This window comes from Platalea leucorodia, assembly GCF_965183815.1.
Source record: "Platalea leucorodia genome assembly, chromosome: 7".
NCBI lineage: Eukaryota > Metazoa > Chordata > Aves > Pelecaniformes > Threskiornithidae > Platalea > Platalea leucorodia.
In genome coordinates, this window is record NC_138829.1 from 13,084,708 (window position 1) to 13,100,813 (window position 16,106).

General features: G+C 40.1%; 1 protein-coding gene across 18 annotated transcripts in view; it reads right to left on the reverse strand.

Annotated features, from left to right (window-relative positions):
- WDR20 (WD repeat domain 20) overlaps positions 1 to 9,182 on the reverse strand; it is a 50,184-nt gene extending 41,002 nt beyond the window's left edge. For 7 of the 18 annotated variants that reach the window (XR_014228908.1, XR_014228909.1, XM_082318486.1 and 4 more), the window contains exon 1: positions 8,859 to 9,171. Coding sequence is in view for 12 of the 18 variants with exons in the window: in XM_082318486.1 (XP_082174612.1) it covers positions 8,859 to 9,122 (264 nt within the window). In the remaining 6 variants the exon portion in view is untranslated. Of the gene's footprint in view, positions 1 to 5,389; positions 5,479 to 8,858 lie in introns of those variants that run through there. The other 11 variants (XR_014228904.1, XR_014228906.1, XR_014228907.1 and 8 more) reach the window with 6 other exon arrangements.
- Positions 9,183 to 16,106: the final 6,924 nt, after the last annotated feature.

Consider the following 16,106-nt stretch of genomic DNA (forward strand, 5'->3'; position numbering starts at 1 on the left):
CTTTTTTTTATTCCTAGGAGACCGGGGATAATGAAAGTTTGTTCATAACATCCAATGTTTTCTCTCTACTCCAGGGCATTTTTAAGTTAAAGTTCTTGCTTAAACTGGCATTTAGTCTAACATAGCACTTCACATACTCTAGGTTTACAAAAATTAGGCGTTATTAAACCAAGAACTGCTTAGTACAGCCACCTTCCAATCCGCACAGAATTAAAAATGGAAAAAAAGAGTATTATTTTTTTGACCATTACAGCCACATGAGAACCTTATGATTAACCCATGAAATTGAAGACTGATTATAGTTGGTAAACCAAAACTGAAATCAATCTGCAGAAAATATCTATTAGAGATCTGTCATTCCATTATGAACAATTTTACTGAATAACGCAAGGGAAAAATCCCAGCGGAAGCTATGACACTGCCGCTGGAAAGATTTCAATTGCAGCGGCTGGTGGTCCTGCCCACAAAGACTACAGGCCTACATCTAGTCTACCAACAGTCTGCTACACAGAAGCTGCAACAAGCAAAAGCAGCTGCTTTATTTACAGTTGCAGGGGACAAGAAATGGGAGGTGTGTCAATGCTAGAAGATACACATTTGGACTTACAAGTGGGGTGAAGTAAGAAAGGAAAAATACTCGATTTCTGAGAAGGACACAATAGAATACTATTACTTTAACTTACAGTACGGCACATTTGATGTTACTGTTTAGTCTCCTTAAGCTAAGGGGACAATGGTATTATTAGGCACTATTGGCACGAAATGGTACCATTTTCAAATAGTAATTTGTCCAAGTGTGTCAACTCATAGTCATGACAACTGGACAGCAAGTGGCCTTTGGATACATGTCCTTCAAAAGAAAGTTCCCTTTAGCCAGAGAACTACAATAATACTTAAAACTAGGGCATTAAATTTGATTCTAGAATGTCAAACAAGACAATTATGGCTTGCGATCCTCTCAGAGATGGGTCTAGGCAACATTTATATAGTTTGAAGCATTTTCAATGTACATTTTAACTATTAACAGCTAACTAGTTAACTGTTTTGCAGACTGTCAGATGTCAAAGCATAATGCACACTCCTTGTAATTTAAGCACATAGCGTAACCCTTTTGTAAATATTCTGACAAAGCTGGCCCACAAAACTCACTACAGACACAGAAGTGTTTGCTACAAATGACCATTATTTGCATCTGTGAGGCATTATGACTGAAATTTTGTCACTCTGCAAAGAATAAGTGCCACAATTAATGGTTTTACACTAATTTAAATTACCCCAACTGAGTTCATGTAAGTGCAATATTACTACAAATACATTTCAATACAAAACAAAAACCAAATTATACTTGCAGTGGCAAAAAAAACCCCAATCATACACACAAAAAAATTCACTGCCTATAAAATACTACATACCAATTTGGGGGTTTGGCCAGCATAGCCTAGTATTCACTGTCAAACACACCAGACAAACAGGCAGTCATAGATAAATGAATATTACCTCAAGAGAGCAATCCTTCAGAAGATATACTGCAATAGCTTACTGAAGTCAAACAGTTGTGATATAGGCTTGAAGCACAGACTAGGAGAGGTAAAAAGCACTACAGACTAATGCCACTACCTACAACTCAGAAGTAGCCCCCAGATAATAATCATCCTGCAAGCTCCATCAAGTGCAGATATTTCATTCTCTTCCACAGCAAGAAACATTTAACACTGCAACAGTGTAATTTTAAAACAGCCTTTTAGTCTTTAGATTTCTTCTTACTTGAGCCCATCCTAGTTGTTCTATATAAGCCTCACGACAGAGTTAAACACTTAAATCTACCTATACTCCTGTAATCTACATTAGCTCTTCACTATTTCCTTCAGAAGTGTCCTTGAAAGAAAGGGGTTACCAAAAAAACCCACCTTTCAGAAAACTCTACAGGAACATTTTGTAACATGTCTTGGCAGTCCTTTGTACAGCCTATCTAGAATTAAGAAAGAAAACATCTATCTACATCATAAAACTCGAGCTGCTAAGTATATCCATCCATTAAACACTTGAAACAAATCTCCAAGACACTTTCAAATATCTTCACAAGCACAGATCAACAGGTAAAGTACTACTAGATCTAGGCACAATACCTCCACAGGACTGGCGAATCCAGTCCCAACGTAACAACAGTTCTCTACAAGATAGAGAAGAAAAAACTCAGCAAGAAATTAAGGGATTTCTTGGAAGGGAAAAAAAAAAAAAAAAAAAGAAATCTACAACACCCTTTTGAAGAGGGACACCACACCTGAAAAATGTGAACTACGCAAATTGCTCCAGCACAGAAAAAGAATGTCATCCCAGGTGCAGGATGGCACCAGATACCTTTGAGAAAAGTTCTGCTGTCTTTACTGCGGTACTTCCATTAGCCACCTTTGCCTGTCATCTTTTTGACAATAAGAGTGATGTTTGATTCTGGTATACATAGATACTTAAATGCAGAGCACTTTGTAGTAGAATTCAACAGTCATAGTAGTAAACCTTTCTTTGGTATCAAAACCACTGAAACAAAACGCACTGTAAGCACCTAAACAAAGGGGAAGAAAGCACACAAGGTAAACTTACCAAAAGCAAGCACCAAACTAATCTAATTGTCTTCTGAAAAAATAATTGGACTAGAGAAAAAGGTCAGCAGCAAATGCAACGTGATTTTTAAGTTCTATGAGATACTTTTGTTAATGGAGAGTACACGTCAAATTTGTGAATTACATCAAGATTGGAAGGATTTATTGATGTATTCAGCACAGAATTGGAAATAAAAACACTTTCTAATAAACTAAAAAAATAAAATTCAATGAAAATGCTACATGGCATTTATAAACAACAACAACAAAAAAATCAGAGCATGGATAAAAATGGAGGGAAAGCAGCAATATGGTAAGAAACAATCCAAGTGGGTCAACACTATGAGCAGGATTCAGAAATGTCAACATTATTCAATATGTTAACGAGAATATTAGAATACAGACACAGCAGGCAGTAATTCTCCCTTACTCTGCACTGAAGTCACGATGGAAGTCCTGTATCTAGTTTAGGTAGAAGCCAATATAGAGGAGAGCAATCAAACATCTGAGAAGAAAGGTTAAAAGACCTAGATTTATTTACCTTAGGAAAATTGAGAGGACAAACTAACAAGTTGTCAAATATGTAGAAGCCAAAGGCAATAGTCAACTGTTCTCTATGTCCACAGTAAATAACAGCATTCAGCCTGGTTTTTGGGGTGGTTTTTTTGTTTGTTTGGTTGGTTTGGGTTTTTTTTTTTTTTCCTTGACCAAGAGGTGTAGTTAGATATTGGGGGAGGGAGAAGGGATGGGAGAAAACTAAGCACCAAAATAAGTTATTTAGGGGGGGGTCTGTGGAAAACCTGTTACTGCAAGTTTAAGAACTGGTCACAAAGATGTAGGTATACTTCACATTGCTTCAGAGCAAGTGCATCTTTACAAATCTCAGCATTTAATAGCATATATGAGCTATAAAAAACATAAATCTTTTCTGGAGGCTTGACACAGCCTAATGATCTCTAAACCTACAGTAATATAAACTCACCGTCCCACCACATCTTGAGAAAATCTGCTGGTTTTCTCCACAGATCCCAGCTTCCAATCCAGAATTTTCTCGCGCTACTCTTCCCAGAGCAATATATTAAGCACAGTGACAAATGCCACCCATTATCATTCTGTCGTTGAGACAAAATCCTAGATGAACAATCTATAGAACGAAAGTCACCACACCAAGGATAACACTTCTCAACCGGACAACAAAGACTCTAGTATCAAGCCAGACATAAAAAAAGGTAATTTAGAGAACTGCAGAGGAAGGAATCCTACACGTCATCAATATTTTTACTGATAACCAGGAACTGCCAGTATCCTAACTCTTAATAGAGGAAGTTGCGATATGAGATTACTTTCATCTTAGTACAAATAATTATTTCTAAGCCACTTGCTCCCCATAAGGTTTAAAAGATAGTCAACAGATTCTGCCCTCCATGCCTCCGCCAACCTGAGCTTACCACCTACATATGTTTCTACTCCAATACCATTACAACAAACTATAATATTGTATAGTTATTGACAGACTGCTGCTTTAGGTAGCTGCAGAAAAAAAGTAGAACTGAAGACAAAGCCCCTTGTTGTGAGAAAGAGGTTCCAAAAAAATGAAACAACGAATGTTAGGAAAGTCTGCCACACATTTAACAAAGAGAGTAGGTAGTCAGAATTTAAATACAATGCAAAAAGCTTAACATAATGTAATAAGCTAAACTATACATTCAAATTTCACAACTTCCCAATATGTTACGTAAAAACTAAGACTGCGTACCTTGTGACATTATTACTAATATGTACCTGTATATGACTGTATTGCAGTGACAGTTGCAGACCAACTTGCCCAGAAACCTTTACAAAATACATTGAATAATACATTAATTATCATACACACAATTTTTAAAGGAAAATGCACTAGCATCCTAATAGAAAGGGAAACAAATTTGATAGTTAATGTCAGCAACAATCTAGAAAGCTTTGTTTTGTCAGTCATTCCTAAGACAAGGAAGATGAGATAGTGCTCTCCTTTTCAAGACTAATGAATCAACTAATAAATCATTTTTGCAAAGCTAGCCCCAAACCATAATAAAGTACCCCAAGACTGTCTCATAAGCAAGAATCAAGTAACAGTCCTCACTCCTGATTCAGGGCTGCAGGAAAAGGCAACCCATCCAAAGCATCAATGCATCATAACTTTTGAATTATTACCTTATAACCCTACTCCACGAAGAAGTAAACCTCTAAAATAATAGAAAAGGCTTCCTGTAACACCTATACCTCGCTTAATCAAAATTAAGTCAACAATTCCCCAGGAACAGATCATTTCGAATCTGACTTAAGGCTGAAGCTTTATTCAGGTGAGACCTCATAAGGCAGCAAATCCGATCTGACAGCCCAGGCCACTGAAGGGGGTAGCTTTGTTCCTTTCCCATGCCCAAACCTTTATTTGCTCTCACTGTGCCTGCTGATATCTGACCCCAAGACGAGACAGTTCAACTCACCAAATCAAGAGAAAATCTGCCCAGAAAAACAGCAAGTATTTTGCTGCTGGTTTAGCAAGCTGAACTAGCTCAACCAGAGGCTGAGCACTGCCAAAGACAGCAAGGAGATAGGAGCGCACTGCCAAGAGGATACTATACTGCTAGACCATCATTTTCAGCCATCACTAGATCAGTTGAGTTAATGAAAATTTACCCGTTCTGTTTAACAAGAGATCACTGTACACATCTAACCTTAAAGCCAAAGTTAAGGAGGACTGAAAGGGAAAGCCCATTGACACTCAGTACAGTTGAGAATAATTATATACTTACGTAAGTCAAGCAACCACATCTCATTCCATCACAGTTTAATTTCTCCTTACTAAACTATAGGTTCATTTCTTTTTTCAGTGGATCCAAATCAGAAAGCAGCAGTTTTCTGGAAGCCTGCATTGCCTTATTAACACAAAGAGAGCTGCATAAGTTTCGTTATAAAAACAACAATGCACCAGCTCATAACTGATGTGCCTTCTATGACATGGAAAACATGGTAACATGTTTCATGGTAATGGGAAAGTTTAGTGGTAACATGGAAACATGAAACATTAAAAACTCAGCTTCCTTTTTAACGAGGCAAAGAACAAAGATGGAAGAAAATAACTTTTTGCTTCAAAAAGTCTCTGAAGACAGCCTGAAATGCTGTCCAAAACTCTCTCTTGTCTCTCTACCAAACTATTATCACTGTCTATCAGTACTCCAATCTCCACACCACTGTCCTGGACACTAGATGTAACTTTTCAACCAAGCTCCTTGGAAGAAGGATCAAGGTTATAGGAACATCCCTGGAAACATTTTTTCTTTATATAGGTTAAATAGCCTAAACAGAACACATACATTAGCAGTCTACTTAAAAAGATGACTTACAAACTAGATGTAGCAGATGAAATGTATTTAGGATTTAAGGGAAACTAAAAGAAGAAAGCTTAGCATCATTGATTTCAAGAAATATCCTTTCAAGTGGTATCTTTGACTCAATGTTACATTATTTATTCCTAAGGGTCATTCATGGCTTAAGCGTGACTCTTACTTGATGTGTACTGATCTGCAGTGGATTACTGATGCAAGAATTATCTCAGTATCTAACAGACGCGGTTACTTAAAATAAAATCCTGGTGATTCTTTCACTCATTTTAGTAAAAATATAACATTTTCTTAGCAAGAAAAGAAGCAGACCTTAAAAAAAAAAAGATGAAAAAAAGACAAAATCATAGCTACCTGATATATACACACAGCACAGCTTCACTAAATTTAACTCATACTCTAATAATCTAATACAACTTAGCCAGAATGAAAATTATCCTCTTAAAGTAGTTAGGGAAACTTTTTAGAGGGATACTTAGATAATTATTATTAATTAACAGTTAAAACTGAAGTTATTAGCATCTATATTATGCAGAGGATCACAAATAGGTTGGTCTTCAACAAGTAAAGTCCCTCTCCCCCTCCTGCCCCCCAGGACAGGAAGGCATGCAGAGTGTGATAGTTTGTCCAGTTTAAGGCAGAATTATATACTGTCAATTTAGGTAGCAATAGCTCTCTCCCTTTCATAATAGCCACAAGATATAACTTTTGATTCTGAAAAGCTCAAATAATCAGTTGAAAGACTGTCAGCCTGTTCTTATGTCAACTTTGTACATAGACAAAACACTGACTTCCAACTGAATAGTTTCAAAATAAATTCCAAAGAAGCAAGTATTACAAGTTTAAGACAGACCATCTTCCCCATTCTCATTTAAAGCATTTTCCTTAAGTGTGTTTCAACCTATTTCAGCTCTTTCTCTAGGTTCATTTTACTTATACATAGAGAATATACAGTGTATTTTAAATTGTTAACACTGTAAAAGGTCATTGAAATTAATTCTGTTCTTGCAATGCGTATGTTTTACACTACTCAGAGAAAAAAGTATTTAACACCGTAACAGGTACACCTCAAAGCTCACAAGTTAAAAATCTGACAAACTAAAATTTTCTTAGTTACTGTGTATCACACCAGCAGCTTTTAGCATCTAAAAAAAATTAAAATACTTAGCTCAAAGTGATTTTTATAATTTCAAAAACTTATTCAGTTTGCTATTTTCAATGAAGTTGCAGGCTTTCGATTTTTATTTTTCAGAAGTGTGGCAAGAGATGACTAAGACAACTTGCAAGAATCACATGTACCATTACTAAACTACATAAAGGCCTGCTCTGTAGTCTAAGTGAGAGAACTCTGCAGTTACTTTGTATGGAAAAAATGAACATAAGATATCAGAATTCAAACATGGTAATAATTTAGGATACAGATTTTCAGAGATATTGCCACCCACAATACCTTGTAAATAGTAAAGATAGCAACTGCTTATAAATAGCAAATACTCTTTGATACAAAAGACACATCGCATGCTTAAAGAAACTATTGTCCAAGTATTATTTAAAACATAAATAGATTATTACAATTCATTAAAGGGTGAAATGAAAATCCACACGCACACCGTTCCATATAATTATACAAGACATATCAGATCTGTTAAGTCACAGTCGACAGATAACCACGTAGGCTTTATTCTCCAGTTGGTGCTTACATTTTATACAGAGGAAGAATGATATGGGTACTAGCTTAGGACACAGCAGATTCAGGTATAGTTCCTTGCTCATCTACAAGCTTCCTGCTCAGCCTTGCACACTAGTTCTCTGTGCCTTCATCCCATGTTGAATGGTGGGCTAAGAGCAGGAAGATTTCAAGGTACTCACATTATAGCAGCTGAGTCCCAAGTATGTAAGATAATGAACACTCACTTTTTGAAACATAAAATAGAAAGCTGACAATCATTATATCTGTGTTTACATATGTTAGGAGTGACGCATGTTCACTCCACACGACAAATTCTGAATCCTTCTCCAAATCCCATAAAATCAAGGACCTTAAGAAACAAGTAGAAAAAGTTTTTTCATAAATATAGTGACCTGAGAGATCAAATGCATGCACTGTTAGTCCTACATCAAATAACGTCAGGTAAGAAGTATCTCTCAAGTGCATCAATGGTTCTTTTCTGTAAAAGCAACTTTCACTGTGTTAATTATCTGACATTTAAAACTCAGCTCATTACATTGCTCCCATTTAGAAACAATCCTAAAATCAGTCCATGCTTCAAAGTCACGATAAAGGCCTAAAATTACAGTGAAGACTGTAGCCATTCAAAGCTAGAAAGATCCTGGAAGGAGGGATTTGACACCACCATAATCACACCAGGCATTAGTGTCCAGCAAACTCAGACCTGAAGCAGCAGGTGAAGGAGGCCCAGGGTTGCCTTGCCAATGGAGAGCCAACCCTCATTCCTGCACGCCAAGGAGGGCCCAAGCAATCGCATTGCTCCAAAGGGCCCCCCCCCACCACCACCGTTGGTGACACCGTATTTGACGTAGCCCGCTAGCACTGAGCCAGCGCCGGTCCCCTCACACAGCCCTCCAGCCCAGGCCTATACTCCCCTCCCCTAACGGCTACCCCACAGGCCAGTTAATCGACAGAGCGACCGAAGTCCCAGCCACAAGCGGGCCCCAACCGAGAAGCTGCCAGCCCCAAGGCCGACTCGGGGGCGGTCGAAGGAGAGGCGGCCCGGCGGGGCGGCCTCTGCCCCCCGCCCACGGCGCAGCCCCCCGCGGCGGGGCTCCCACACCCCATTGGCAGCCGGCGGACCCTCGGCGGGCGGCGGGAGCGGAGCCCCCGCCACTTCCCCCCCGCAGCCCAGCGGCCGAGCCCCGGTACCTTGCGGACCCCCTTGTAGATGTAGAAGTAGAGCTCCCGGCCCACATTGAAGCAGAGCCGGTCCCCGTTGCCGCTCTGGTCGTTGACGTTGACGAAGGAAACGCGGACGGGGTTGGAGCCCTGCGAGTTGAAGGGCACCCGGTTAGGCCGGCTGTACTCCGAGTGGCTCAGCAGCTTGTACACCCCCTCCCGGGTGGTGAACTGGGTCTTAATCTCGTTCATCTCCTTCCCTCCTCCCTCCGCCGCCATCTTGGAAAGGAGCATTCATCCTGCCCCAGTGCCCGGATGTAGCGCCACTGCGCAGCCGCCGCCACCGCCGGCGCTCGCGCGGCCCTGCGCGGAGGCGGCCACGCAAACGGCGTAAGGGGGAGGAGCGGCGGCGGCTGTTTACTGCGCGTCTGCGCATGCGCCGGGCTGCCTGCCCTTGGGCCGGCCCTGGCGGGGCGGGGCCAGCGGGGAGGGGCGGGGCCTGAGGGGTGGATGCCGCCCGCCGTGGGGGGCCGCTCAAGATGGCGGCGAAGAGCAGGGGCCACCCCTGTCAGGGACGGAGAGAGGCGGGGCTCAGGCCCCGGCTGGTGGGTGTGAGGAGGGGCTTTTCGGGCCCGCGGGGACCCGTCGCCTCAGGACGTGGGCGTCTGCCCCTGGCAGCGGTAGCCGCCGCCGCCTGAGGTGCCGAGGGGAGCGGTGCCAGGGTGCGCTGGGGCAGCGCCGCTGGTAGGGGTGATGGCTCCCGGGTGAGAGCCTCCACCACGGGGCAGCCAAAATGGGGTGCCACCACCCTGGCTACCTTCATAGGCTCGTTTGCCTTGGTCCTGGCCAGCTTTGTCCACAGCGCACCTGCCAGCTCCCGAAAGCCTGCTCAGGTGGGGTTGCTGAACCCTGCTGGGAGAGTCCCATGGGTGAGTGGGTTAAGAGACAGCAAATACAAGTGTGCAGCTGTACTTCGACGCTTCATGTCAAGGCCACGCTGCCCCTGAAGGAGACAGTGCCACCAGCCTCTGAACACAGAGCCAGGCTGGGGAGTCAACCTGAAACGTTAACCTGAAAAACTGGTTGTCAGATAACTCACTTCATTGTTCTGATCGTCATACACCTATACAACCAGCTGTGTTGCATGGTGAACCAGATCAATGCCAGAAGGAAGTGGCATAGGGTTGGAAAGGATTGTTTTCACTGGGCAGGGAGGCAGGACTGTTTCTTTTGGCAGCAGTTTCAGCTTAAAGAGTTTGTCTAACTACAGCCTCATGATTGACTCCAGCTAATCTACGACTGATCTCCAACTGTAAGAAAGGGCTTTGACCTCTCCTCTATCTTCAGGTACGTATTTCCGTTACCTCCCTTGCAGCAGTTCTAGTAATAATGCAACCAAAACGTGAGTCAGATCCACTTTAAAACTAAAACACACAAAGAAATGATGGGTTCTCAGGTAGGCAAATGGTTGATCAGCAACCAGGCTGGTCCAACTCATCACAGAATTGCTAGAGCCAAAATAAGGAAGGAGTTAGGAATGTGCAGCTAGGGGAAGATTAGCAGCACAGAGTTAGATCATCTTATATCAACAATACAAAACGCTCTTTCAAGGTTTAGTTTCACGCTGTAGCTGTGTTGCTCTAATGTGGCTGCTACCAAAGGGGTTGTCCTGCTCTCTTCTTTCTTGACTGTGGCTATCTGCTGCTGCTACTTCCTTCACCAGCAGCAGTGCTCATCTGACCTCGTGATGAGCCATTTCTGAAAGATAAATGGATAGATGATTAAACTCCCTGCAAATGTGAAATGAATAGGATTAAATGGAAAACACTGACTATGTAAGGGAGGGGACAGGAATGCACAGCAGAGCTGGAGGGAAGCAGGACTTCCCTTTCTTTCCACTAGATCAACTCAACCACAGAAGTCCGCTCAGACTCCAGGAGGTTAAAGGGGTTTAGTTTCAAATCAATGTAGTTCAAAGAGATTTAGTTTGCAGCTAAATACTATCTTGCTGCTTACCATCAAAATATAAGGTAGCTGAGAGACATGAAACAGCTGACCATCTCCAGGTTAACTCATGCAGAATAGAGTACGTATCTCAGTGAATATCTGAACTAGTACAGATAATCAAACTTCCAAAAGGCCAGGTATTGAAGCCTTGCTTGAAATTCTTAAGATAAAGCCAATCAATAATGACCAATAGATCTTGTCAGCTTATCAGCCAGCCCTGCCAGATGGTATTAATGACCTCCTAAAACCACATAAAGTAGGTGAGCAGACCTGCAATTATTTTAAGAATCGTCTTGAGAGTGGTTCTTTCATGCCGAAATGTCACAAATGGACTTCCAGAGAGAAGGTCAGAATGTTTTTGGTCACCAAAAGAAGAGCAGGAAATGCAAGGATCTCTAAATAATAATAATATTAAAAACAGAAAAGGATTTAATTAAAAAAAAAAGTGTTGCTGCAAGGAGGCATAAGCAGTATGTCTTATTCATTACACACTGACAACATTGGATAGATCACTTTGAAGAACAAAGTAGGCAGCTTTGGTAGAGGGACCGTGTGGAATGCAAATTGTACTAAAACCACAGCAGGCCATCTGTCACTGATGGAATGAGTGTGATCCAAAGAATAAACAAAGTTAACAAGTACCTGGTTATCAGCAGTACACGATGGTGCAGAAAGTCAAAGAATTGATGTAGTGTTTAACATTTACCAAGAAACATCAATAAAAGCTGCTGAGAGATTCCACAGAGAATCCAAGACAAATATTCATTTGAAAAACACAGCTGCAAGTCACAAGAACGCTATTGTACAGCTCCATCAACAATACTCATCAAATACTTGGTTAAAGAATGGGGCAAAAAAAGAGATGACAGAGATAAGTCTTATGAAAAAATTCTCTGTACCACTTGTAAAATCTTCTGTTTCAAGCTAACCAAAGCTGATTGCTCTGAAATGATCCCATGAGGACACCCCTCGATGTGTTGTTTTGTATGCACTGCACAACCAATAAATAGAAGTCAGTCAGAATCACTGTTGTATCATTGCCTTTACTTCTTGCAAATGTTTTGGCAAATTGGAAAACAGACATGAGCAAAATTCACTAACATTAATAAAATAGTGTGGTCCTTTGAGACTGATTTATGCAGAGCATAAATCGGTCCTGCAGTTTTTCAGGATGTAGTATTAATTGTGCTTTTGCTGGCCATGAGGAAACTGCAGCCTTAAAACTTACACAATACAAGTACAGTTATCAACAAAACTTTTCTCTGCTTGAATTTGAATGCCAGCTGTTCCTTCCCTAAAAGTGCAACAACTGATATTAGTGATGCTTTTACCAGCTCTTCTGAGCCAAAAAAAAAAAAAAAGAGGATGGTGACTACACCCTTATTCCATCATGTAAACAGTATCTATTCTAGCGTGCGCTGCCTGCAGATCATGATGCAGGAATCAGGAGACCATCTCTGCAGTGTCTGTCAACTACAGTAGGTCTGTCAAGTCTTGCTTAGACTTCTGATGCCAAAACCAATTCAGGCATTTAGTGTGTGACTGGCTTAAGAGTCAAAAGAGACAAAAGCTTTGCAGTCTGTCAAATTTTCACAAACTCTGAATGTGTGTGAATTGCTAACAGACAGAGGCTTACAGAGATATGTAAGCGACACATCTGAACTAGCCAAAAGATTGATGCTGGTGAGAATGGCATGCAAGTGCCATTTAATATGGGGAAAAGAAAAAGAATTACAGTGTTGGAAATATGTTTCCAATTACTTACATGGACTTTAAAGTATGTCTAACTTGCTTTCATTGTGAGAAAATATTGTTTATGGCATAGTTTCATAGCTCCTTGTTTGCATCAAGAATCTCTTCTTAACCACTACATACATTTAACACTAAATACATGAAATAATGCATTATGATATGTATTACAAAGTGAAAGGATGTCATCAAGTAAGTTTCTGCTATGCTAGAACACATTGCATTTTGTTTGTACTCTCATCCCTCCTCAAGAGCAAGAAGAGCATGTGAAACGTTTTGTTTTCATAGTTAGGGGGGTTTATTACTTAAATGGATGTTTTTAAAAACAAACATTTGGATTGAAGAAGGCAAGGTAAGAGAAATCTGCTTTGCAGTTGGGTTTGGATGACAATGAACTCTGTTTTGTCTTTGGAAGATTTCATTTTGCTGTTTGCAATCAGCTCTCTGTAAGTTGTCTCCTGAACGTAGACTACCTTACCTCCATAGTGAAGAGTGCTGTTCTTGTCAACAACAGTTCTTATCTTGATACTGTAGCTGTCCTGGAAATTATGTTCACTGAAGATAAGACTGAGATAATGAATTTAATTTAAATTCTGTGGAAATGCAGAGAGATTGGTTTGATATGCCTACAAATAGCTTGCATTTCTAAGATGAGCTACAGCATTATGTACTTCTCAAAACTCCCTAAATATGGAAGACATCTTATCCATACCTACGGAATTGCTGTAATCCAGCTGAGGAATGACAAACCTATGAATAAGTAAGGTCTGATTGTTGGCCAGCAGCAATGACTGAGTTTCTTACAAAACTGGAATTTCTAGACAGTGATGCTTATCAGTGCTGCAGTGTGAGAATGTAGTGCCATCGAGGAGGCCAAGAACACTCCTGAACTGCAGTCTGCAATAGACTCTTGTGCGTTTGTAACTTAGGCAACAAAAGATTCAGTATGTAAATTCTTCAAAAATATTTTCTCTTCCATCAGAATCAGCTATTTCATTCAGCTGGTTTTCATTGGGAAGCTTGTGTTATCCTGTTATGATAATACATGGTTATTGATAGGTGTTGCAGGTCAGACAAGCAACCTGTAGTTGCTGTGAGCAACAGTAGTTAACAGTCATCTGTGCAAGAAAAGCGGCTGCCATTTTGTGATTTAAGACTTCCTAAGCAGAATAGGAAATAAGAAAAGCTGAGAAACGTGTCCTTGGAAAGACCGGACTTTAACAGCCAAGGAAAGGGAAGCATTACCAGTCTAAAGCAAAGAAGTGGGTAAGCTCTAAAAGGTGACCAAAATCAAGAGCCTCTGTACATTTTGCACTTAAGAGAGGTATGTGCATGGATGTCTTAAATTTATCCTAGGTTCCTCAGTCTCCCCCAGGTCATCTACCTAACTGATGGTGAGATCTTTCTCTGTTGCTTTGGTGGTTTCTCAAAGAGGGACTGAAAACTTGTTAGCACATTCTACATTCCCTTATCACCTTTCTTGCATGAGACGATATTATCTCAAACATGTTGCAGAGAGCTTCAGAAGAAGAATGGCTATCTGCTTTCTGTCCAGTCATAGGAGGAGATTCTCCATCAGTGTCATAAGTGTGATTTCAGTTCCATGGCCTGAATGACTGTCTCCAAATTGTTTTAGATGAAGCATTGAAGTTTTAGATAGATGACCTTCTACTGAGACTTTTTTATGTGTTTTTCTATGAGCTCAGTGAAGCACAGGAGCTTTGGATACTGCATAGCACAGGCTGTTCGTTCAGCACTAGTTGAATCATTGCACGTTTAAAGAAAGGAGAGCTTATTTCTCTGAATTGTGTGCTGGCTTCATTATGGTCATTATTATGGTCATGCTCATGGCTTTTGTTTGCAAGTCAAGAAGGGCGTAAGTTAAATTCACAAGTCTTCCTCATCCATCTGGTGTCCAGAACTTACTCATATCTAGGAACTGGAAGACTGGCGAGTGGAACGGTGTAACTGTTTAGACAATACTTCCCAATGCAATTTTTCCATCAAAGTGGGATAATATTTTTTATGATAGGGATTTTGTCATCTACAAGACAAAGAGAGGTTGGCTGAGGAGAATGGGGATTTATTGCTATGATGCATGTATTCTTATGTCATTATCATATGTACCTTATAATTTCATCACACAAAAAATCTAATTAATCATAAAAAATTATCAGCACTCAGGCTTTCAGCAGCCTAACTGCCTGTCTTACTGGAAGTCTGAGTTCCTCTATGCCCAGTGAGACTTGTTCAGTTTCTTCCTACTCTCTCTTGCTCCATATATAAAGCAAGTGATGGGATTATTAAAGAAAAGTGTGGTTTGAAGATTACCTATGTAGAGTAGGCCCTTGGGTCCCTGCTTTTCTGGTTTACCTGAAACTATCATCCTTATCCAGCTCATACTATATTGTGTTCATATGTAACATATACTTAATCAGTAATCATTTAATCAAGTATGCACATTAGTGTTACATTCCTTGTCTTTTGCCTCCATCTTTCTATGACCAAGTGCTAGGTATAACATGATTTATGCCATTGCCCAATCGCTGTTCAGTCGGTTGAGTTAAATGCCATCTGATGTCTATTTGTTCACTGTTATTTTTATTTTCATAAGTAGGTATAACCTGCTAAAATCAAATATAGGGTAGACACGTACTAAATGTATTTTCATCCCCTTTGATAGTAATAATGATAGAATTGCTTATTAAAGGCATGGTAGGATATAGAGAGCGTCAGTCTGATATCTTTCACAGGCAATTGCTTTCAATTTTCAAATACTAACTTCCCGATTCAGTGATTTGACACAGATGAGAACATCTGATAGATGCACTGGCATGCAGGGATTTTCTTTTGTTCAGATCAGCTAACTAAAACTTTACTACGATGTCTAAATATGTTCAGAGTCTCTACGTGAAACTAAATCTGTGAGATGGACTTAGGAGACAGGATCAGTCTCTGTATCAGTGTACCATATGAAAAGGGAAAACTGTACACATTTATAAGCTTGAACTATTTTTTACAACTTTTATTTGTATTTTTATTTAAACAGAAAAAACCATAATATCTAGGAATTGAAGACAACATATACCCTTCCATTTTTATATATGTAGTTTTATAGTTATTTAGAGATTGAAAAAAAAAATTAAAATAAGCAAGCCTGATCTAACCTACAGATTTCCTGAGACACCTATTGGTCTGTGGGTTGGTGGTGAATGGTTGAATAGTTATACATATGATTCATAGAAAATGATTGAAACAAAGTATCTTTTATAAATAATGGACTCACTGAGGGGGTTAACTTAAAAAAAAAAAAAGACATTTAGAAGGTTAAAACTCCTATGTCATACATACAAATGTATATTGCTCTCTCTACCTATCTATAGGTATTTGTTCAGTATGAGTTCTATAGAGAATATTTATATTTGCTGTATTAGCCCCATCTGGTGAATTCTAACAGCATTGCAAACTCGACAGACTTCCTGCTGGACTCTGGTGTCCCAGCTCTTAGATGGGCAGCAGGGC